The 26,148-nt window shown below is 36.7% G+C and overlaps 1 protein-coding gene across 1 annotated transcript in view; it reads right to left on the reverse strand.

The window, feature by feature from the left end:
• Positions 1 to 26,148, reverse strand: part of LOC127178014 (A disintegrin and metalloproteinase with thrombospondin motifs 16) — a 66,161-nt gene that overhangs the window by 7,686 nt on the left and 32,327 nt on the right. The window contains exons 11-18 of the mRNA XM_051130625.1: positions 21,279 to 21,374; positions 17,710 to 17,858; positions 16,177 to 16,349; positions 14,815 to 14,945; positions 12,481 to 12,604; positions 12,116 to 12,360; positions 9,629 to 9,767; positions 8,543 to 8,669 (exon numbers count right to left, since the gene is read on the reverse strand). Coding sequence (XP_050986582.1) covers positions 8,543 to 8,669; positions 9,629 to 9,767; positions 12,116 to 12,360; positions 12,481 to 12,604; positions 14,815 to 14,945; positions 16,177 to 16,349; positions 17,710 to 17,858; positions 21,279 to 21,374 — 1,184 coding nt within the window. The remainder of the gene's footprint in view (positions 1 to 8,542; positions 8,670 to 9,628; positions 9,768 to 12,115; positions 12,361 to 12,480; positions 12,605 to 14,814; positions 14,946 to 16,176; positions 16,350 to 17,709; positions 17,859 to 21,278; positions 21,375 to 26,148) is intronic.

Genomic DNA, 26,148 nt, shown 5'->3' on the forward strand with positions numbered 1-26,148 from the left:
CTGTGTGGAGGAAGCTGATCACACACACGTCCTCTGTTAACCTTTTACATGGCCGCAGTGATGTCAGGCTCTAAATGTGAATCCACACCTATTTCCATGATGTAATGGCTTCTCCATGATCTTTTCTGGCACTGAGGACTGAAGATCAAATAATGTGGCGCCCTAAAATACTGTGTCTGTGCATGCTGTCTGTATAAAGGAGATGACACACTACGGACTACTTATGTAATAGCAGTGTAAGTGTAAACATGTGAGCAGAGGCGAGTGCAGCAAACATTTATATCATGATATTCTCCACATTTTGGTTGATTATGATAAATCGTAATGATCATAAACCATGACCATAAAGATCTTTTGGACTCTTCAGTCACACTTAAGTGAGTGAATGTCATTCTTTAGATACATTTCAAAACATTCCTTTTTAATTTTATAACACAGTATAAAAACTTTTGGTTGATTATGATAATATTGCCATAAATGTTTTTTGGGCACTTAAATCACACTTCACAAATAATGTGAATGACATTCAATTAAAATAAAATTTCAAGGTTTGTAGGTAAAGTTCAAGTATATTTTTCAAGTACAATTTATGTAGCAAGTATGCTAAAATCAGTGTACTAACACTATACTGAATGTGCACTATCTTAGTACTTCTTAGGACTAAATTTAAGTTTATAAAAGTATACTTTTAAGTGCACTTTAAGTGCAAGAGTAGAAAACTTTGAGTACACAACTAGATTACATCTAAGTTTTTCTTTAGTATTTCAACTATATTGTAGTAAACCAATAGATGTATTGTTAGTTTACTAGATATATACTTCTAGCCAATTTAGTTTGTGAAATTAAAATATACTTTCGGTAAACTACTAGTGTACTAGTATTTATACTACAAGTATATTTTTGCACTTTTCTTAAGTATAGACCAAAATTTACTGTAAAACTGTACGTACTATACTTAGACAACTAAAACTATACTTTTCTGTATACTAGTTAGTATAAGCCAAGTATACTCACTTTAAAAAAAGTTATAAAGTAAGTGTTTGTGCTGCCTTAAAATTTTAATTTAGTCAACATGAAATGTTCAGGTGTGCTATGTGACAACTTGGATATTTAAGTTGAGTAAACCTAACATTTTTAAGGTAGCACACTTAGTTTTTTAGGTGTTTTTTTTTTTTACAGTATATAACTTTAAGTATATCTCCGACACATAAAAAAGAATACCCTCTTATATTTAGCTTTTAAAATATACTTTAATAACACAAATAAACGTCAGTTTTTTTGTAAAGGAAGTGTCACTTATTGGAAAGAAAGACAAAAAATACTCTTACAATAAAAACATTTGATAAAGTAGTTAGTTGGGTTTGTAATGCTAAAACAGCAGGTATAGTGCTGAAGATGAAGACAGTATTGTGTTTGTGATTAGTGGATGATGTTGGTAATTAATGTGATTCTGTGTGAACCTGAGCAGAACTGACTATATAAATTCACTAAATACACCAAAACACCTGATTCTGACACATTTGAGATTGGTTTAATGTTTTTATCTAATGCAGTGTGTCTATGTTTGTGTGTCCTTCACCTCAATAGAGTGACTGTGTGCTGAGTTTGGAAGGCTTTTATCCTTGGCCTCTCATAAACCCACACACAGTTCAAGCCAAACACACAGGACATCAGATAAATGTGATGCAATAAATGCGGTTTACAGAGGCCAGTTAATGAGTCAGAAAAACAGAGAGAGAGAGAGAGAGAGAGAGAGAGAGAGGGAGTTTGAGATGCAGACCCCCAGTAAAACAGCATTTTCACGGTACTGCTCACTGGCTGAGCTCTCGCCTGCAGCACCTGTTACAGTCGTGACATCATGATGCCATCATCAGGACACTGGAATAGACACCAGCACATGTTTGGCTGCTGTTACGGGAGGGAGACACGCAGAATGACTCACTGCTGTGTTCTTGGACACCAAAAAGTGTCTCGCAACCCCTGAACATGATGTATGAGTGTGAACGCAAATGTTTTTAGCTACACAAGCTTGACTTCACACACTGGGGCCTTCCAAAATGCACTCAATGCTGCAGTTTCAGTGTTGCCACAAGGGCCCCCCTTGGGAAAAACAAATGCATTTAAATGTACTGTATGTGCACTTGCAGTGTACTTCAAATCTTAAAAGTATATTTTTAAGTAAAAAAGATAATACGTTTACTTACATCGTTCGAGTCTTATTAATATAAAAATTATAATTATATTTTATTTGGTGTATTACTTGTGCACAAAGCACTTTTATATAAAGCCTAAAATGTTTTAATGCCACTACTGATGATGATTGAATAATATCAGTCTTTAAATGCAAAATATTTCAAGTGTACCTAAAGTACACTTGCAATAGTTCCACTTTAGCACAATCAAATATACCTAATATAACTTTAGTTGGACTTCAGCACTGCTTGCACACAATTAAAATGCATTAAGTACAAATGAGTTGTTCCAGTTTAGCAGACTATAAGTATAACAGCTTAGTACTTAAAGTACAACTGCAGGGTTTTTTATTTTGATTGAGTACATGAATATGTAAATGTGTCTGTAGTATACATAGCATGTAATAAATGTATTCCAAATACATTTTAGTATATGTACATTTCACTAGGGTGTACTTGCAGATAATACTAATGAAACAAAATGCCACTTAAGTGAACGTAAAGAGAAACACTTTCTGTTTCTTAACACACTTAAGCACACTTACGAAAAGTACACTTTGTAATGATGTCAAATAAAGTCATTTTAATTCATTATGTTTTAGCAACCTTTTGTCATGTTACATTTATGTTGATGTGCTAACTAACATACTAAAGCACTTGGTTATAATTTTATTTGTAGAGTGTTATTCTATATTACATTTAAAATGCATCTAAATTGCATCTTCATCATTCATCAGTTTCAGTAGAAATGCCATTAAAATATATTTTAGTTTATCATAAATGGTTGTCAGTACACTCAGCAGTAACACCTTAACTGCATTTCAAAGACAATAGAAGTAATTATGAAAATACATATAAAGATGTACTTAGGTTCTGCTTAAGTGGGTCAAAACAGTCTAAAGTTCAGCTAATTGCATTTCATATAAATTTAAATTGTAAGACATTTTTCATGTACTGTAATTGCAAATAACACGCAGTTCAGTGTCTGAAAACATTATATTAAGTTTGCACTTAAACATGTTTGTGTAAGTGCTCTTTTTAAAAGTATGCTAAAATGTACCTGTTTTTCACAAGTGTCTCTAAAAGCCTAATTTGGGAGATCAGACACTAGGACTGTGATGGTCTTTGCCAAAAACACTATACAACACATACTATACGTACTACAGTCATTATATATGTAGTTATTTATCTGTTTCCTTCTTAACTGTATTAGACATTCATGCTGGTTTTGGCGTCTTCACTTTCTCTCTCTCTCTCTCTCTCTCTCTCAGGGCAGGAAGCCCATGAAGGCTCAATGCTTGGACGGATCACTTTACAGAACCAAGTCAGCATTTTCTCGGAAGACTGACATAAGAGGACACAAGATCTCGGACTGGAAGATCATCTGAGCGCCAGGGAAACTGGTTTTATCAGACTAATCCAGAGATAGAGCAGTCGACTGAACTGGCTCAGGCACACGGGCGTCTATCTTACAAACACCTGACACTGAAGAAATGAGAGAGATGCAAGTCTCTGCCATGATGGGAGGGTGTCGTGTGTGGTTGCCAGGGTGTTGCTATGCAGTTTCATTGGTTTTTAGTGTGGCCTTCAGAGGATTTCTATTGCAGTTTCTAGGCTGTTCGCCAACTGGATATTATCATCCTTCTTTGTCAATGATTTCATGAGAAGCTGATGTAACGGTAATGACAGGCGTGTTTTTGGGATGGGAGCAGCGAGCTCTGTCTGTCTCTAAAGCCATCAACACTTGCTGATATGTTGTTTGATACTTTCGTTGACAGTGGAGTGGCGAGTCCCTCATCACCAGTGCGTTACGGAAAACACAGGCAAGACAGATCCGTTTTCCAGTGCATATGGATCTGTAATGTGTGGGTGCATGGGAATTATTATAATAATAAAAAAAATGTATGTATAAATTTATATAAAACTTTATATATATATTTATATATATAATAGTTTATAATTATGTTATTTTACAGTTTTAAATAATTTTGACTATTAATGTTTACTGCATGAGAATGGAAAATCACACAAGGTTTTACATTTTATATTCTAGGGTTGTCGATCATTAAAATTGCAATTAATCATTATTTATCACACCTAAAATTTAAATTTGCATTCATAAAAATATTTTTTTTTATGCTAAATCTCCAAATGTATTTATAAACGATATAAAGATAGTATAGATATTTGTTTAATGGCTTGTTACGATGGCCTTTATCACTGATATCAATACTGATGCCTCTATTACACTGACATTTTTCATTTCTGGGTATAAAATGAGTAATTATAGCTATTCATCATCACAACATAATTGAAACCAGGTGCAAACTAAAAATTGTCAGCTTGTTAATAATAAAAAAAAATATATACAACTTTTAATTTGTGAGACTATATACAACTTTTAATTGAAGCGAACTTAAAACAATATTCACATGAACTTATTGTAATAAATGTCAAATATAGCTGTGCCCTTTATATAGTGTGTTTGGTGATGTTTGCAAATCATATTTATAGAAATTAGTGTGTTATTTTTCCTACATTCAAGGATGTGTTACCACAACTTAAGTTCAGTATGCATGGCTGAAATTACAAATTTATTAATTTTAATTAATTTCCAAACATTATTTTGATGAGTTCTGTTAAATAACCTTAATATTGTGTGTAATAATTTAAAAAAAGTGTATGTTAATTTTTTTTTTTTAATAAGGTGTAGTAACTTGATCTTAATTAGTCAATTTCTGGTTCCCAGCATGTTTTGCAAAGAACTGGATAAGCAGAATAAATGTTGAAATTAAAAGCTATTTTACATGTTGTTTAGTCACTAATTTCATTAGAAGTTGTCATAACTAAAAATGCTCAATGCAAACTGATATATTTATTTATTGACAGATTGATTTTATTTTATTTTAATTAATAATTACTTGAAAAAAATAATAAATAAATAAATGTATTTATTTTTTTATTTATTGCTAAAACATTAGTTTTTTTAGTGTAGCACTAGTTTTCTTCACACAAATGTTCATAACAAGGTTGCAAAAACGTCATAAAAATGAATAGAAAAAAATATCTTATTGCATTTAGTTTGACTATAAAACATTTTCTGAAGGTTTGAAAACATTTCCTGAAATAGCTTTCACTAACCACTGGTAGAAAAACACCTATTCATGTGCTCACACCCGTGTGTCATGCCGTGATCGGGCAGCGATGTGTCCCGCATTAGCCTGTTTCCTCTGAGCTTTAACGTGTCACTCTTTCCCCGCCTTCAAGCCGGTCCTGTCTGGCTCTCCTCAGTCCCAGCCGACCAAAAACCCTCACGGTAATCCTGCAGAGCGTGCTCTCATCCCTCTAAAGCCCTCGTTTTTCAGCAGCAGGTTAAGCATGAACCTTCATCATGAGAGTGTTTCTCCAGCGTCTCCTGAAGACCCATGAGCTCACTGCGTATTCAATATCCTCCATCATAAATCAGCGCATTAGCCGTATTACTGCACATGCCGAGACAGAGATGGATATTTCTCGTTTGCATTGTCTCAGCTCAAATTATTCTGTCAGAACAGGTTGTTGCATGGAATAAATAATTATGCTTCTGACATCTGAAATCACAAAAACTGCCATCTAATTGTCAAACATTATGAAAAACCATAGAAGCAACAACAACAAACAACAACGAACCTACGAAACGCAGCACGGCCTCCTGTCACGCGTCTCTGGCGATCAACATCACACTCTCTTTTTCTCGGATCTGTCATATCCAATGCTGGTCTATGATTGTCCAGATTTGGTGCTGATCTGGGGTCAGGGTTGTGAGGTCACTCTTGTCACTGTCCCAGGAATGGATGAACGTGATGCCAACGTGTGAGTAATATGGGGTACACCCAAGACGTGCCAGTTGGCCAATGTGACCCTTCACCCCGCAGCTCAAACGTCCACCGCGCCCAAACCGAGCTGCCAGACACCCATCATTGGGCCTATTCATCTCAGCAGTGTTTACTGGGCAATGCCCTTTTTTGTCAGCCATCAAATCAGCTTTAAGTTCATGTAAACATGATGAATGAAGCATGTTCTCAAATGCACTGGAGAAATGACCTGTTTGTTTTAATCACAGTTAGTGTATGTCGAAAAACTCCCATCTCATGTTCTCCCTCAACTTCAAAATCGTCCTATATCGCTGTTTTACCTTTTTTGTTAAGGGTGTTTGATCTTCCTTGCATGTTCACTTTGCAAAAACTGGGTCGGTACTTCTGCAGCGATGTAGGTTGATTTTGAAATGATTTTTAAAGTTGAGGGAGAAAATACGATCAGAGTTTTTCGACATACCCTAACTGTCTTGAGTCAGAACACAGAGTTCAGGGAGAGCAAGACCAGACAAGCGTTTGAGATTAAAAAGTATTTAAATCATATTTTTTAAATGAAAATAACCGATCGTTTCACTAGATAAGACCCTTTTTGGGGTCGCATTTGGGATCGTTTGAAGCTGCATTTAAACTACATTTTGGAAGTTCAAAATCGGGGCACCATATCAGTCCATTATATGGAGAAAAATCCTGAAATGTTTTCCTCAAAAAACATAATTTCTTTACGACCTGAGAAAGAAAGACATGAACATCTTGGATGACAAGGGGGTGATACATTATCTGTCAATTATTGTTTTGGAAGTGGACTTTTGTTGTTATTTTTGATCAATTTAATGCATCATTGATGAATCAAAAGTATTCATTTCTTTCAAAGAACAAGCAAACAAAATCTTACTGATCACAAACTTTTGAATGGTAGTAAACATATATAATTGCTACTTTGTGCACTGTATGCCTTATTTTAAGTATAAATGCAACACAACTAAAATATATTAATATGGTAATTCTGATTATTACTACTGTTGCTAAGAGATGTTTAGGTCTTTAAGTGGATATGGAAAATGATAGAAGCAGCAGCACAGTGTTTTCCCATCAGTATCAACAGCTGTGTGTTTAGTGTGTTAATGATGGCACACAGATGCAGATGCTCAGCAGGATTATAGTGCGTGATCTGCCTCTTACGCTCAAGATATGTGAGAAACTGAGAGAAACGGAGAAACTGAGCAAGAATAAGAGACAGGGGAAAAAAGAGCTGGAGCTCACTGCCAAAGAAAACACAGCTACACTTGGGAAACAATCAGCTGAGTATCAGGCAGGTTTACGGGAGTTTTAGACACTTTAATGCTTCAAGAGCAGCTCTCAGAAACAAAACTCTGTTCAGCTGTAAAGACGCCTTTGCACTGGACCTCAGGGACGCACAAACCCAACTCTGTGATTTTGGCAATCCGAGTTTGAGCGTCATTCTGTGTCTACCATTCCAAGCCATGGGACATTATTGGGAATTACCCTGGACTAGGCTCGAAATGTGAGATAAAAATGTGCTCTGCATGACGCTGCCATGGAGACACGACTGAAACATCTGATGAGTGACACCACAAAACATGAACAGTGAGGTTTAAAACCACACACTGATCTGAGATCTGCTGCAGTGAAATACCCTCAGCCAATCATAATTATACGGTAACCAGCATGAGATTAAAAAACTTTGTAATTTAAATGATTGGTTTATGATTTTAAAGGCATTTGCTGAGCAAAATAAAACAAGCATGTGCAGCATGTTGATTATAAACTGTTAATAAACTGTATATTTAACAATATATTGTTAAATGTATTATATATATTTATTATTATATTTATTATATATATTTATTTTATATGGTTGATGTCCAGTGTGAGCACTGTGTGAAGATTGGAATAGGGTTGCCAGGTTTTCACAACAAAACCCAATCAATTGTTTGTCAAAACTAGCCCAATCACATTCGGGGGATAAAACATACATTTTTTGGTGAGGTTGCCCTGGTACAGTTCACATTCCTGGGGCTAAATATAATGCTTCAACCGCGGACATGAAAAACAACCGCCGGCAACAGTCTTAAAGATGCAGACTTGGCAACACTGGATTGGAAAAGTAATAACGGTAACATTTTATTTTACGGTTTCTTAACTAGTTGCTTATTAGCATGCATATTACTAGAATATAAGCCATTTATTAGTACTAATTAAGCACCTAAACTTAACAGCTACCCTACTAACTATTAATAAGCAGCAAATTAGGAATTTAGTTAAGTACAATAACCCTAAATTTACTAAAACTAAAATTAAAATAAATTATATAAATATATATATATATATATATATATAAAATATATCATTAATAAATAATACATAAGTATATTTCCAGGTAGCATTAAAACAACACTGGCTCCTTTTTCTAGAAATGTCTTCAAATCACAGCTCTGAGTGTGTAAACAGATGAAAGGAGGTCAGTGATGAGGTTACCTTGCGGGACAGGGCTGTGTGTTACAGGACGTCACACCGGTGGGCGGTCGAGATCGCGAGTTACAGTAAGACGTGTTCACCTGAAGCCTCAGATCCTTGTAGCAGACTGATTTACTGACCATCTGACCTGAGAGACAAACACGAATGACATATAAACATCTCAACTTCCCAGATGAACTGACATAAGCTGAAAATCATCATGAACTCAAGAAAAGTTCAAGGTATTTGAGCTGAAGAAGCAGCTTTCCAGAGGTTGCCTGTAGGGCGTTTGACCTCCAGGTTAAAGGACGGAGGTATTGTCCTTTTTAACTGGCCTCACCTCAGGCTCTCCACACACCATCACAGAGCGCTAATGTCAGGTCTGGTGTGAAAGACGAGCAGGGGTACGGCCCATGTCAGCACTACTGATGGGAACAGACCTTACAGACTCACCTGAGGCTCAGCTATAGAGTTACATCTGCACAGACCGCCAGATACGCTTGAGAAACACACAACAATGCTGTTGGGTTGCACTCAGATCATTTAGATTGATACAAAGATATGTAAAAAAAAAAAAAAAAAAAAAAACTTTTGTGAAAAAGAAGTACACTTTCTTTTACAAAGAGCACTGATGTATTATGAATAAATCATTTAGATTGATTTACTGAACTGGATTAAATTATTCGTTGAAAAGGACTGATCCAGAAGAAGGATTTGTTGACAAATCTGATATCACTGCTTCTCATATAAACACTCATGAATGTGCCATATAGAGCTAGGACGGATGTCTAGGTTTTTACTGAATAGTAGTTTAAAATAGTAGCGATGCACATGGGTTTGATTTCCATGGAATTCATGAACCAATCAAATGCAATACGTTGAATGCAATGCAAGATGCTTTGCTGATTCAGATTTAATGAACTTGTGTAAACGTAAAAATGGCATAGGAGATATTTGAGGTGTATTGCAAACTGGACATGACGAGCTTGAGCTGGACCAGATCTGTAACAGACTGATTTGGTTAAAGTGTTAACGTTTTAACATGTGACTGCAGTGTAATGTCTGGCCTACAGACTAGCAGCAGGTTGTGTTCAGACTGATCATTACCTCCTGCGCAGCTGGCTGAGCACTGTGAGCGAACGATGGCCCACGTGTAGTTGTGTTTGGGCTGGTTGCGTCGCTCTGTATGGTCTTTGTTCAGTGTGTATTCCCACTGAATGCCTGGATTCCAGCCCTGCATGAGAACCTGTGCAAGGACAAACACACAAGACATAATGAACACCATCAAACACACAGGAAATCACAAAAACATTCTTCTTTCATTAAAACTGAGGACAACGAGCACACTGACTCTGTTTTACAACTGAACACTGCCCACATGCTGCGTCCCTGAACAATGTCTCCTGCTATCAGAACATTCTGCTTTCAACTCATTCAAATGTGTTACATGCAGGGTGTTTTAATTATAATTCCATTTTGCAGAGTAACACAAACAGGGTAACACTTTACAATACGGGCGCACAAATATGCATTAATTCATGCTTAACTGATGCACAGATAATCACAATTATGTTATGACTTTTCTTGTTGAGGCACAGAACTATTAAAGGACAAGTCCACTTCCAGAACAACAATTTACAGATAATGTACTCACCCCCTTAAAAATTATGTTTTTTAAGGTAAACATTTCAGCATTTTTTCTCCATATAATGGACTGATATGGTGCCCCAAGTTTTGAACTTCCAAAATGAAGTTTAAATGCAGCTTTAAACGATCCCAAATGTGGTTGTAAAAATGGAAGAAGGGTCTTATCTAGCGAAATGATCGGTTATTTTCATAAAAATAATACAATTTACATATTTTTTAATGTCAAATGCTCATCTTGTCTTGCTCTTCCTGACTTCTGTTTTTTTTTTTTTCCAGTTCATGACAGTTAGGGTATGTCGAAAAGCTCCCATCTCATGTTCTCCCTCAACTTCAAAATCGTCCTATATCGCTGTTTTACCTTTTTTGTTAAGGATGTTTGATCTTCTTTGCATGTTCACTTTCCAAAGACTGTGTCAGTACTTCTGCAGTGATGTAGGATGATTTTGAAGTTGAGGGAGAAAATACAGTCAGAGTTTTTCACATACCCTAACTGTCTTGAACCAGAATACACAGAGTTCAGGGAGACCAGGGCAAGACGAGCGTTTCCCTGGTAAAAAAAACAGCTGGTAGGTATGTTTTGATGCTGGAATGCTGGTTAGGTAGGTTTCGATGCTGGTTTAAGCTGGTCCTTTGCTGGTTTTTGCTGGTCATGTTGCTGGTCATGTTGCTGGTCAAGGACCAGCATGAACCAGCAAAGGACCAGCTTAAACCAGCATCAAAACCTACCTAACCAGCATTCCAGCATCAAAACATACCTAACCAGCATATGCTTGTTTTTTTTTCACCAGGGTTGAGATTAAAAAGTATCGAGGCACCATATCAGTCCATTATATGGAGAAAAATTTCTTTACAACCGAAGAAAGAAAGACAATGAACATCTTTGGATGACAAGGGGGTTTGTTGTTCTGGAAGTGGACTTCTCCTTTAACTAATTGTTAAGTAATATGTCATTGTGGTTATATTCTGAATTGGTCATGTGCCTCACCAAGTCATAACATAGTGATATCTTTGCAAATCATTAGCTAATGATTAATTAAAGCACACAACTGGAAGTTGAAATGCATGGCTTCAACCCATTGTGGCAATTAACACATGAATTTACACTATTAGTTAATACAACTGATGATTATCTGTGCATTGGTTAAGCATGAATTAATGCATATTTGTGCACCTGTATTGTAAAGTGATTAATTTTCATATATGAATTTAATCAACTTTAACAATGTCATGTGATGCATATAAATGTGTACACATTTTAATTTTAAAGTCCCCCTGTAGTCAAAATTTTTTATCCCTTAAAACTGATATTTGATCATCAAAATGACATACTTAAATGGTTTTTCTTGTGAAAATTATTTTATCAGGCCTTAAAACAGCTTAAATGTAACTGTACTCCCCTTGCCTCATTTACTATATGCAGATTTATGAATATGCAAATTAGCCCCGCCCCCACGCAGTCGCAACAGCCAGAGCCACCTGATGCACAAATTGAACTGTAGTAAACGTGATATAATGGCTATTTTTACTGCTTAATTAACTGCAGAGGACCCACTGGTGAGGAAGTGATGGAATGACACATTTCTACAAATGTGATGAAGAAACAAACTCATCTACATCTCGGACGGCCTGAGGGTGAGCACATTTGCAGCAAATCTTCGTTTTTTGGTGAACTATTCCTTTAATAAGATTTTTCATAAATGTCATTTACTAGTGGTTTACTAACCGTTTACTAGCACATTTTGAGTTGAACAGGATTCAACTCAAGACTAAATATAAATCTATGTTAAATGCAATAGTGTAAATGAGATGCGCACTTTGCACTATAACAGCAGACTTTGGAAAGCAGCAATGTGACACACATGCCCAGCGCTCTTGTCAGACCCATTACAGAGCAGAGTAAATACAATTAATTGTGTAATGAAAAAAGTTACAGGCAACTACTACTACCTCAACCACCAGCGTCTCATTGGTGGGTCCAGTGGAGGTGAGGCTCTCGGGACGATTGTAGGGTCTCTTGTAGTCGAACACAGCCCCAGCGATGGAGTGTCGTCCGGGCCAGTCCACTGTCCAGCGTCCATTCAGGTAGTACTTCCTCTGCAGATTCCTTAAGGCCAAGTAAGAGCTAGAGGAGTTGAGCTCCATCACACGGATACTGCGCGCTCCAGCCGGTACGGTCACCACACGGTAGTACTCTACACGAGAGACATTGCAGAACATGAAGTTTTTTTTCAGCCCTATTTAGAATGCTGTTCATACAGACAGATGCCTACATAGATTGCACATGTGTTCAGAGAATAAAGACTTGCACGTACGGCTCATTTGATGTTGTTTGGTATACTGTCCTTTGTAAATCTTGCAGGTGGAGTTGTCGCCCTTGCAGACGCCACACAGATCCGGCACAGCACTGGATCCCAGCACCCTGTCACAGCCCACTCTCTGGAAAACACACATCAGGAGCTCTCAGCAAACACAGGAACACAACAGTTTTATGCTGTCAGAACGATAATACCCATGTCCACAAATTGCCATTAATGAGTCAAAATGGTGGAAATAAATGGGTAAATTATAAAGAAAACAACTGACCTGCTCATCTATCAAATTAAACTTAAAACAACGATCTGTGACTGAGCTTTTAGGGTTACGTTAGGGATGAGCATCATTAAACACTGAGAGTTTACCAAGGACTAAAAACCCAAAACCAGATGGGAATTAGCCTCACACCACTGCTACACAAGCTCACGTGTTGTACTAATAAAGAGGTACAAGATGCTCCAAAATGCAAAGATAATGTAGAGAAAGAAACATAAGAGCATAATGATTTCAATATGCATGTCCAAACACACAGATCAAATGCTCTCAGCTGAATAGTATGTTCATGTTCAGTGTATAAAATACTCTTTGTGTAATGTTTTTAGTGCGAGCTACTTATGTCATCGACTCGTGTGTAACGTAAAACATGAAATGACAAATGACTCCGATCATTCATCACTGCTTATTTAAACTAAATCTGCTGAACTACAATTGTTCTGGTCCACTGCACTTTGTCACTATTTCATGCTAACACAATTTCTCTTTTAATTTGATTTGAAATGTTGTCAGTGAAACGCAGCAGCTAAAGTCAAATTTAATGGAACAAAATAGCAGTTGGCTCTTAAGCCACAAACATCCAAACACACAATACAAAACGATGTGTGTTCTGAAGGAAAGTCTTCAGAAAGACGCTTTTTTTTTTTTTTTCAGATCTCGGAACCAAACTGAGATGAAATGCATTTGATCGCTCTGTCTCTCAACAGGGATTTCCACAGCAGAAGAAAACATAAAACCAATCAATGGGAGAATTCACTACAGATGAGTCCTCTTGAAAATCTCTGGCTTTGATGATAATACACACACTGTGTCAGTAGTCCATTACCAGATAAAACAAAACAAAACAACCAACAGAATCATGCTTTTATTAAATGTAGCCATGTATGACAGCTCAACAAACCACTGCAGTGACAATACAACAAGCATAAATAAAGAATATTTTGCATTCAACACATTTTCAGCTGCAAATTACTTACATTAATCAGTTACATGCAAGGAACTAGACTAAGGCAAAGCCAGAGAGTGTCTGCTAGTTTTAAGGGGAAACACATTACAAGTAACACAAGAGTTACATAATCAGATTATTTTTTTCAAGTAACTAGTAAAGTTAACATGCATTTACATAGGTATATATGTAGCAATAGCCAACATGGATCAAAATTATCGATGTTCCTTTTATGCCGCAAATCATTAGGATATTAAGTAAAGATTATGTTCCATGAAGATATTTTGTAAGTTTCCTACCGTAAATATATCAGAACTTAATTTTTGATTAGTAAAATGCATTGCTAAGAACTTCATTTGGATAACTTTAAAGGCAATTTTCTCAATATTTAGATTTTTTTTTTCACCCTCAGATTCCAGATTTTCAAATAGTTGTATTTCAGCCAAATACTGTCCTATCCTAACAAACCATACATCAATGGAAAGCTTATTTATTGATGTATAAATGTAAAAAATGGTTTTGTGGTCCTATTCAGTATTCCTCAAAATGAATGAATGAACAAATTAATGTCTCTGCTGACCATTGATGATCCAATTTAACCATACTAATAAGCAAAAATAACTTTAGATACACATAATATCTATGTTTACATTTTTTTTTTTTTTTTTTGTGATTGAGACAAAAGTGTTTAACTTTCTCTGCTTGCATTTTATTCTTCATGCAATCCAGAATTACCGCACAGCTGAAAGGATCGTTTGAGCTTTGTCCTTCAGCCTTATGCTTACTCATTTTACTTTTGGTGTGAAAGGGCTTTTATATGGCCAAAAATATAACAAAAAAATAAACATAAACAAGCAAGCCCAGGCCAGATGAGAAAAGGTAATGCAAAAGTAACGTAATGCATTACTTTCCATAAAAAGTAAACTAAATAATGCAGTTAGTTATTTTTTTTTCAGGGAGCAACGCAATATTGTAATGCATTACTTTTAAAAGTAACTTTCCCCAACACTGGTATGTACAGTTATAATATCTACAAACACAGAGTCTTAAGACCTCAGGTTATACAGTTTTTGCATGGTGGCAGAGTTAAAATCTTGCGAATATTGTACATTACCTCACAAATTCCGTCAATGCAGACATCGGAGCCGTCCTGTGTGCAGAGGGTCCCATCCTTGACTTTACTGGAGAGGGCGAAGAAGAAGTCATAACCTTCAGCAAAGCAGTAGAGCTTACACACGTCCTGATCTGGAACAACACACACAAGGAATATCAGCCATAGTTCCCTAAACACACACATCCTATAATCTGCGGACAGTAAATTCAAAAGTATTCACCCCCATGGATTAGTTCCTGCACTGTGACATTGTGAAATTAAAGCATAAGATATCTATCTTAATTGATTGGTTTGTAACTTGTGTAAACTCTTCAATCACACTAGGAACATAAACTCTGAAATCATGCAGAAATGTTAACCAGGTACAACTGTGTTGGTTTTAAATCCATCTGTGTTCAATCTTCTGAAAGCACACCAAATTTCACTGACTCAGTGAGTCTCACAACTAATGAAGCCCAAGGTACTTTCAGATCCATCTGCTAAGAGGAAAACAGCTGGAAGTGGTTACAGAAAGACTGACAAAGCTCTGAATCTTCCTAGAAGCACTGCAAACTCTGTCACAACTTAATCCCTTCATCTTAAAATCATAGGGAAAATAGCTGGTCGACAAGACTTTTGAAGAAGCCCCATCCCCATTCATTTTTTTACTTTGGTAATCTTAACCCAAAATCCTAAAATTTGAATTGTGGTTCCGAAACAATAAGAATGTGGAAGGATAATTCGGAAAGTGACCAGGAATGGAAGAGATGGCAGATTCATGCATTGGGATTGGGAACTAAAAGACTTGTTTCCACTAATGCAAACATGGAAGAAGCCAAATACGGAAAGACGCTTCATGAGAACTTGCTCAGTCATCCAAAGATATGCATGAAGTGTGAAGATCCAATGACGAAAGCACATGGTAATTTTGAAATACGTCAGATTTGTGATAGAACCTGATCCAACTTTCTCTGTCTAATTCATCAGATATCAAGACACTTTGTGCTGAAGAATAGAGATTCCACTCATACCTGCATGAAGATGCATGACTGCAGTCATTTCTAAAGGACCGTGTATAAACGAATGACTTCAGGGGGTGAGAAACGTCTTTCGCTTCAGAGACATTAATGTTCTTTTGGTGCGTAAATGTGTTGAATTTATTATGTGGTGGAAGGAAGACACATTTTCCATGTGTTACAATTTGGAGGAGTAACAGAAACAAAATGTGAAAAATTCAAGGGGGTGAATGTTATGTGAAGGCTGAACATACTTCATTTCAGCCTAACTTCATAAATAATGCTTTTATCCAGATTTTTGTCAAATGCACCGCTTCATTTCTTTCAAACATGCCCTCAACTGATAGAAATACTAGTTTAGACCAACCGTCCACGCGTGTGTAGGGTTTCCACTTGTAGTACCATCCGCGGAAGGGCTTGCTGTTGAACTCGGCGCACTGGGCAGCTCTGAAGTCCACGGCGTTTTGAGGACATTCGCCGGTGTTACACAGTTTATAAGAGCGAGACGAGCCCGTGCAAAACTTGCCGCCATACATCGGCCTGAGGGAGAAGAAAAGATGGGAAAAGAAACTGATCATGAGACACGTCCTGATTTACAGCAACAGCAACTTCATTCAATCACTCATGGTTGCCAAGCGGCTGTAATGTTTGTTGTAGTAATGAGATGCATTGCCAGTGAAATTAGGATGTCTTTCTATTTTGACAAGGAATCCATTTTCTTGACGCTTAAAATTAAATTTCTGCACAGGGAAGCGTTTGTATATAAAATGCAGCAGTGCATAAAGCATCATATGATGAACAAGACGAGTGATTATCAGCGCATCAATCAAACCCACTTACAATGCCAGCAATTTTCCATGCAGCAGTTTTTATTATATCCCTGCTTGTGGGAAATGAAAAATCTACAGTATTTCACAGGATCACATGTATCTCACTGTCTCCATTTCTGTTAGCTTTCCTCCTTCGATAGAGAGTTTCATGGCATCTAAGGCTCAGGTGATTGCCTGAAAATGTGTGTTTACATGAGCAACGATGATACAGAATTTAAAATCAGTACTTCTGAAGAGTTTTGTGCTTGCCTTGAGATGCAAAATTTGTGCCTTGCCTTGCCTCGAAGTCTGAAAATATTCAGCAACTGTTTGTTTGTAGCAAAACTCTTCAAATTTTTCTAATTTAACTCTAACTGCATTTATTTGATCAAGAACACAGTAAAAACAGTAATATTGTGGGATATTATTACTGTTTAAAGTAGCTGTTTTAAATATGAATATCTGTTAGACTGTGATCAAAGCTGAATTTATCATCATCATTACTCATTATTCTAATATGATTATTTGCTGCTCACCAAACATTTCTGATTATTAGCAATGTCACTATCAATGCACAGTTGTGCTGCCCAATATTTTTGTGGAAACTGTGATACATTTCATTTTTTTCAGGATTCTTGGATGAATAGAAAGTCCAAAAGATTAGCATGTGTCCTTGATGAATAAATGTGTAAATTAAACATCTACAAAAATGTTACTGAACAAACTTTTGAACAGTTTTCAGTGATTGCAGCAAGATAAAACAACATGAAATAATTTATAAAGATAAATAAAACAAATGAAGGATCTTGCACACTTTTTCATTTCACATGTTACAGGATTGCCAGTTAAAACTAAATTCTTCCAAAAAAGTTAAAACTCATTACTGTGCATCCAAGAACGGATTAATATCGGATCTAATCCTGTCTTGCATATGGAGCAAATTCATTAAAAATATTTCAAGTTTTACTCCTTTGGAAGAAATGATTGCATTTGTTTAAAATGTGCATGATTTGCATGTCAAAAACTTGAACATGTTGTGAACAGGCCTTTCGTGGAGACCTTCTCTTTTGGTTTTTGTTGACTGAATGTACCGGGGACTGCTGCAGTGTCTCTCTCTGTAGGTCACTCCACTCTCACAGGTTCTCGAACAGCTGGACCAGCCAGACCAGGATGACCACTGACCATGAACCGGCTTAGGACCTTCATCGCCCTGCTTTACACACTGCCCCCGACGACACCACTGCAAAAACACACAGAAACACACACATCAGCCTAAGCGATAACAATTAAAGCGACAGATTCTGACATCATTCTCCACCTTCCAAACCTGTCTGAAAACAACAAATAGTGATTTCTTAAAAAATATCCTGTGTTCGAATCCCGACTCGAGAACCGTTCCTTCTCCCACTTCACTTCCTGTCATATCTGATCTGTCCTATACAATAAAGGCAAAATGCCAAAAAATAAATCTTTAAAAAAAAAAAAAAGGACACAGAATGTTTTACGTACCATTTACACATAGGGAGCAGGCAGATGTATATTTCTTTCATACCAACTAACATTTTGAAAATACAAACATTTTCATGAATTCGAAAATTTACGTCAGAATGGCTTTACGAACGATTGACACAAAAATTCGTTTATCTCGTTCTTCATAAATGAGGCCCAATGAACGGAAATCTCCAAAATGACAAAACAAGCATCATAAAAGCATAATAAAAATGGTTAAATAGATGCATGCACAGTATTTAATGTCTGCTGGATTTGCATGATGAGGAACAGATTAAAATGTGGTCATTATTATCTGACAATTAACTATTAGATTGTTCAATTTGTTCACTAATGTCAAGCTATGGTGGAGACTTGGATTTTCAATGAGTAGTGACTTCAGTTTGGGCTTGTTGAATGAAATGAAGATGTTGAATTAGGGCTGCATGATTCACCAAAATAAAACTGTAGATGTGATATGACTTGTGTGATTATCAAATCACAAAGCCTGCAATTTAATTAAATACCGCATGCAGCACTGTGTTCATTTACACGTGAGCAGCTCATGATTCATGTTTTCAGCATCTCAGATCACCTCGGTTCACAGTAAACCGCTTCACATGACCTCCATCTGCATCTGCTCTGAGTTTGAGTCGATTTAACATGCATTTGGAAATGCGATACCCCAAACATCTTCACAAAAATCACAATTACATTTTCCCTATATTGTGCAGACTTGGAATATTGTGCATGAGCCACACATTATGATGCTATTTTGCCATAACAAAGCTGAGCAGATGCAATCATTCACTTTCAATACAAGGACATTTTTTCACAAATTCATCTTCTGTGCTCAACTGAAGTAAGGAAAGGTCTGGAATAACATGAGAGTGTGAAAATGACAGTTTGAATGGCCTAGCTTCACAGATTCATTTTAACTCCCATCAGGCAGCATTCCATCTGATTCAGCTCTTTGTGAGAGGTTAAAGAGTGAATGAGTGATAGTCCCAGTCCAGTCTACACCCTCTTTGTAACTGAATCCGAGTATCTGGCTCATGTGACGGAGCTGATATTTCATGAACGCAGATGGGCAGGATTCCTAGAAGAGACCGTCATCATTAGCGCTGCGTACCGTCACTGGCTCTCACTCGGATTAAACCATCGTGTCTAATATATCACAAAGCAAACACCTCCAAAGCCGCCCCTCGAGGAACACGTGTGAAAGACATCCAGACCACCAGCGCCGGCCTCCGTATCAGCCAGAGACGAGGAGAATGTGTTTGTAAGAGAAGCGCTCTTCCTCCCTGATCGGCAGACCTCAGGACGGGTCTGTTATTACCCTCGTGACCCAAACCTACTTCAGCAACGTGTGTTAGTAAAGAGGCGGCCCAGGAGGTCAGCCGAGGCCCGCATGAGCTCATTAAACCCAATCTGCTGTGAAGGGCCTGAATCAGTGGAAAGGCATCCTACGGGACGACAGGAGAGGGCGGAGAGCAATGACGAATACTGTATCTAACACAACACTGATCTGTCTGTCTGTCCGTTTGTGCAGCGCAAATTCTTTTTTGGTGTATCTGACACCATTTTTTGTTGTTCAACCAGCAAAAAATCCATTGCTCGGTAGCTCACTGCAGTGCCGTACACTTGTAAGGCGAAGGGCTCTTGTACGAATCCTGTGAAACTATGGTTCAACAAAACAGCTCAAACCCGCATATGAGGAAGTTAAAACAGCATGGTTGCATCAGCAAATGTGTTTTTATTTCACTTTTGGATTTGTTAACACTATCAGGTAGGTGTAGGGGTTTGTTATAGATAGAGCATCACTTTTAGCGACACTCGCCAGTCATTTGAGTTCTGAACCGCCACAAATACGTGTCTAAAGCAATGCAATAAAACCTGCCATAGTCAAGTATTGAACATGCATTTTTAGCACCACTCAATGAACATTTCACAAGGACGTATTTCCAATAAGCCTGGGTTGCACTAACTGTATGTTGCTAAAAATCTGATTAAAGTGTTAAATATTGGGATCTGAGATGACAGACACTAAGTAAGTAAACAGAAACATCTCCAGCAGTGTTTGTAACTGCATTTATTTTCATTTTTGCTAATTTTATCAAGAAATACACTTTCCAAAACAAAATTTGCTAAACCACTTTCAAGACTTTCCAAAACATCTGCTTTTCAAGATACACGTGCAAATTTGTCTGATCCTTGATGCAGCAGTTATTTATCTAAATAAACAGAAAATAGTACAAACTTTGCTAAAGTGATTGTTTTTAACAAGTATTATTAAACATTATTAAAAAAACATTATTATAGCTAAAGTATTTGTATCAATGCTGTGTGCCTTTTACCCCGTGTGTGGATGTGCATTTTATAAGATTTAAAAAAAACAACAACAACTATTATAAACGATTATCTTCTTTTATGTTCCATAGTTTATGTTAGGCCGTTGCAGCCTAAATGTTTATGTGCAATTAAGTGTATGTTGAATCAAATAAAATATTTCTTTCTAAAGCTACAATTTTTAATGTCTATTTGATATTTTCTCGTTTAACACAAAAATAGCTTTAAATAATCTTTTCTGGGTATTTTCACAGTCAAAATGATTAGATTCATTAATTTAGATTTTTAGATTAAAAATTTTAATCGACTGACAGCTCTAATAAATATACTTTTGAAAGATTTTTCTAGTACACTTCAAGTGCACAAGGATTTTTCACACTGTTTTCCCTGTCAAACTGAATCTTTTCTAGTATTCAGTACAGTGAATTCACATGTGAATCTCCTCAGCTTCTCTCATGAACGCCACTGTCATGTTCCGGATCGAGTTTTCGTGAATCTCAGCATGAATTGTTCACCCATTCAGTCCGCTGGCATTTACAGCAGCCTCTCTCTGCTCGGCCTCCCTGGAAACACTCATTGAAGACACTAAACATCTGTTAAAAGCCCATCTGAAAGAACAACAAAACCCCTGAAAGGCTTTCTCCCCCGCGGGGTTAATGTCACACGCTGAAGAACCATGAGAGCATGTTAATGATTAAACTTTTTCAGTGACAAGAAACAGAACGTTTGGCTTTTGTGCCACTTGTGCGATGAGTGCGATGCGATTTCTTTTTAAGATGAGATGCTTCTGAAGACATGAATGTGTCCTGTGAGCGTGACTCACCATCTCTGGACCGCAGGCAGAGCCCTCGGCGGCCGGCATGAACTTGGTCTCACATTTTCTTCCGACCCGGTGGCACCACAGGGCTTTACAGATGTCCTGCGTGACACACATCAGACAGACGTGTTGATACGGATGCATTAAAGAAGCTGTTGCTGTGATAAAAGACCAACCAGCAGAGCTCTGCCAAGAACTGTGACAGAAGCCTGAGCGATGGCTATACTGAACAAATTAAGGATTACAACACACTATATAACGGATAGATGTTCTTCATGTGCTGTACGACTTCTGTGCAGTCCAAAAAGCATTTCAACATTTCAACATGACATCCTGTTTAGGCTTTCTGGATATAATAATGACCTGTCCGCTTTGTTTTTGTCAAACACTTTGTGTGTGTGTGTGTATGTAGTTTAGATTACACATTTTGTGCATTTAATTTAGTTATTTTTTTTATAAGTAAGTAAATATTCCAGAATTTCCTCTACTTTTGGCTTTACTGCCATTTTTAACTTCTTTTTAATATAGTTATAAAAAGTGTAAAAAACTGTACAATTCCATAAAATAAAAGTTCTTAACATTAAAAAATGAAGAAATTCAGCAAGCCATAAATATTACTATTGTAATATTACAGCTAGAATGTAATATAATAACAATAATTATTATTATTAGTAGTAGTAGTAGTAGCAGTAGTAGTATTTTAAAGTGAAATATTACTAGTAAAGAGTATTATTTTGTTTCTATTTTGTTATTTTGTTTATTATTTACAGTTTTAATATTTGTATTTAGCAGCAGTATAATAATAATAATACAGTTTAAATGATTATCACAGTTGTGTGATTCTGCTACTAATGGACCTTTTTAGAGAACTTTTTTGTGCAGTTTTAACCAATATTTCATATTTTTAATAAGTTCTGGATTTCTGGATTTTTGGCTTCGCCATTACCACCCTTTTTAACTGTAGGGTAATAAAGCCTTCTGCTCGTTTTCAAACAATGAAAAATCGCGTTTTCAGTTCATTTGCTTTTTGTAATGTTTTTATAACAAAGAATTGCTGTGCTCAAGTGATTGTCCTCAATACTGTTGTCATTACTATTGCATCAAAAATTTAGAGAGAAATAGAGTTTATACTTGCTTATTATCATGGAGATTAGAAGTGACAGGCCAGCAGATCTCCGCCAGACGCTGAACTCTTCGAGCAGAAATGCTTTTAATTTAAAATCCTGATATTAGGGCAGCTTTATTAAAACTGGGGAGTATTAGAGAATATAAACCACTTTTGTTTTATTTTTACAAATTTTAAAATATCCAACTTAGCACATCATACCAAAATCAGCTTGAATGCTGATCATGCAGTCAATGCAGTAAATGCAGTATAGTTTGATTTTTCACGATTAAGACTCATTTTTCGAGATTAAGCAATCAAAACTGTCCTTCACTAAAGAAGGCCTTGTAAAACCTAGATCATAATTCATCAGATATCCTAAAAGTGTTTTACTGTCCTGTAAGGACGGCTCCCATATATCTACATCTTCAATGCAACGCTTCTCTCATTCACTCGCTCTGTGAGAAGAGCGAGGAACGGCTGCACGTTTTATGTGTTCGTATTACTCACATCTGGATTATTGTATCATATTCTGACAATGGGAGCACAGATGGGAGGAAAAGATGGCTGTTTGCCAGAGCGATCCCGGTCCAAATCCCAGCACAAGTTCTGCAGCTGTGTGTTAAAGCGAGACCTCCTCAAATCCGTCCCTGTTGCTCCTGCTGAGCATGAGGAGAGCGATCATAGAGCGCTCATCTCAGCCCATCTCAGTCCGGCTGCCAGAGAATATCAAGACGCTAATTCACAGTGAAAGCAGAGGGACCTCAGCGTGACTGAAGAACATCAACAGAGCCATTTCTGTCCCGTTCAATGACGTCTGGTGCTCTTATGAAATGAGAGCCCCTCCTTGTGCTTTGCTCTTATAGTCTAATATAAATTCATCTTCAGTTTCCACTTGATGTTTACACACATTATGAGTTAATGAAACACTTCACTATCCAACACTGTTATGTTTTTGTACGGCTATATGAATACTATTTATCATCACAAAATTATAAGTTTAAAGCCTCACCAAGGCTGCATTTATTTGATCAAAAATACAGTAAAAATGTTAAATATTATTACGATCTAAAATAGCTGTTTTCTATCTGAATATCTGTTGAAATGTAATTGATTGCTGTGATGCAAATCTGAATTTTCAGCATCATTACTCCAGTCTTCAGTGTCACATGATCCTTCAGAAATCATCTAATATGCTGATTTGCTGCTAAAGAAACATTTCTGATTTTTATTAGTTGTGCTGCCTAATATTTTTGTGGAATTTTTAGCTCTAAAGTAAATCAAATTAATTATACTTCTGAAAAAGATTCATTCTAATACAGTTCAAAATATGTTGACATTCATTCAAGTGAGATTAAAGGGATAGTTTGGTAACCAGTTGACGGTGCCACGCCAATAGGTGTCAGTATAATGTCTGTTGTTTCAGCCAGCACAACATAAAGAAAAATGACAAAATTACATTGTATGCTTACAGTACATACATATAATGAAATCTGCGTGCTAAAAGTAAAATGTGTCTCATTATCATAGCTTGCTTATGCTGTATAATTAACATATATATACATGTCATCATGTTGATTTATGCCAGTCAGTGGCATCAGTGCCCAGTATCACATCTCACATCTCAGTGCAGTACATATAGGTGAGATCAGGACAAAAGGAACGCAGTTACCAGAGCTTCCCACTGGCGTCTCTCCAAAGTATATTTAGCTCTGCGTCTGCTTCACGAGAGCGAGCGGGACTGGAGAGCGATCGGCCGGAGCCACACTCCAGCAGATTTCTCTACGGAGAGCTCCAATTTTAGATGTATAGACTAGACAGTGGAAAAATGATTTTAGCAAATCTCTGTTGAGTTCAGACAGCCTGAATTCTTGCACTTTACAACTGATTTGAGCAATAGAGAAGGCACAGTGATGTTATGAGCAATCAGACGTGAATATAACACCACACATCGGGGCGTTTGAGCATCAGACTCTCTGGACGCAGGTCAAACGTTCACAGAAAACACACATGCACCGCAGAGACAACGGTGGAAGAAGTGTGGAAAGAGTTGCATCCCTGACACTTCCGAACACCTCTTCTACTACTGATTGTATCTCTAAATGTTTATAATTGCCATTCATTGAATTTTAAAACTATTTATGCCTTCATTTTAAGAATATTTGGAAACCCCAGTTTTCTGGGGACTGTGCCACGAAGCCGGATTAGCTGGCTAGCCAGATAAGTTTCAGTTTAGTTTGCATCAATGCTGGGTTTTAGGTACCATGAAAGTGGCTTGGCTTTTAGCTGCGTTCATTGCCATAGTAATTTACACTCTACGGCTAACCTGGTTATATTCTGGTTTAGAGATCTCAAATTGAAATGGGACCAGTCAGATGTGAGCAAAATGACCAGTTTCTCTTGCTCCAAATTAAAGGTCACTAGTACTAAAAAAAAGATTTGGGGTTTATGGTAATTATTTAGAGTTATTTTATATGATGTATATAATTATATGATCTATATTAATCCATTACACACAAGCACATTTAGTTTAACAGTTGTTCTAAATAATTTATTTTAAATTAATTTTAATATATGCAGATGGTATGTAATATAAATAAGCTGTACAATCAATAGATACCGCTTTAAAAATCACTACGTGACCTTACATATGTTCGAGTCTCTATCGCTGCATATTTTCAACTATATACGCTAACTTAACAAGTTTCACTTGTGACTGCACTGATCGAGCAAAATAATTTCTTTTATTTGTCCTCTTTCATGAACAAGTGCTTTTTTCTTCAATCTCTTAACCTTTTGCAAAACCTTTAAACCTTAACCTTTAACCAAGGCTTTTGATTGGCTGTTCGCCAGTGATGTCACACATTCATGTGCCCGCGCTCCACCAACTCCGGATCAAAGCGTGAGTTGACAAAGATAGTTGATGATCAGCATCATGGTACCAACAAAGCCGGATTGGAGTGGTTTGGTTTTGTCAACTCGAAACTAATCCTGCACTGAATTTGTTCATCTACCATCATGGTACAGGCCCCTGATCTTGTGATCAAGGTAATTTTGGTGGCCAACATCATATGCACACATGTAAATAAAAGTGAATGTAAAAAAAATGTAAACCTAGCTTTACTTTATTACTTTATTTAAACAAAATCTAAGTAGAAAGACACTTAATAGCTAATATTTTAAGGCTTTAATGTGTTTTTTTTTTTTTTTTTTTTTTTGTTTCCTGTCTTTTGCTGTACATTTGTGCATCACATTTGTGTATAAACATCTGGCAAACATCTTTATTCACATACAATAACTATAAAAAGTCTACACACAATTGCACATTTTTAATATGTGAATATGAATCATGTGAAGACAAATGCAGTTTGTCCACCTTTAAGGTGCAGTCACATTTCAAAATCATGTCACAAGCAAAAAAAGCTCCATTGTCTCTTCACAATAGCATGCAAGAAGCATCGCTGACACAGAAGTCACTTTCAAACTAAGCAGGTTTTTGTTGCTCAATGCACTTAAAAAAGAGCGGAACTTGAATAGGAAAGTTTTCGTCCTCATGCAACACTCTTGGTTGCGTGGATTTTGCATGCAAAATTTCACAGAGGTAAAACAAAGTTAATGTAAGAAACAAATAGAAACTTCTGTAGATGTTTTACAGCCATTGATTGTACATTCTAAATCATGGCCACTGGAGCTCTCTGAACAGGCATTTTGGCCATGCATGTGTGATTATACAGAAAATGTGGCACATGTGTGTTGTGGTGCGACGTGACA

This window comes from Labeo rohita, chromosome 16 (genome assembly GCF_022985175.1).
Source record: "Labeo rohita strain BAU-BD-2019 chromosome 16, IGBB_LRoh.1.0, whole genome shotgun sequence".
Classification (NCBI taxonomy): Eukaryota; Metazoa; Chordata; class Actinopteri; order Cypriniformes; family Cyprinidae; genus Labeo; species Labeo rohita.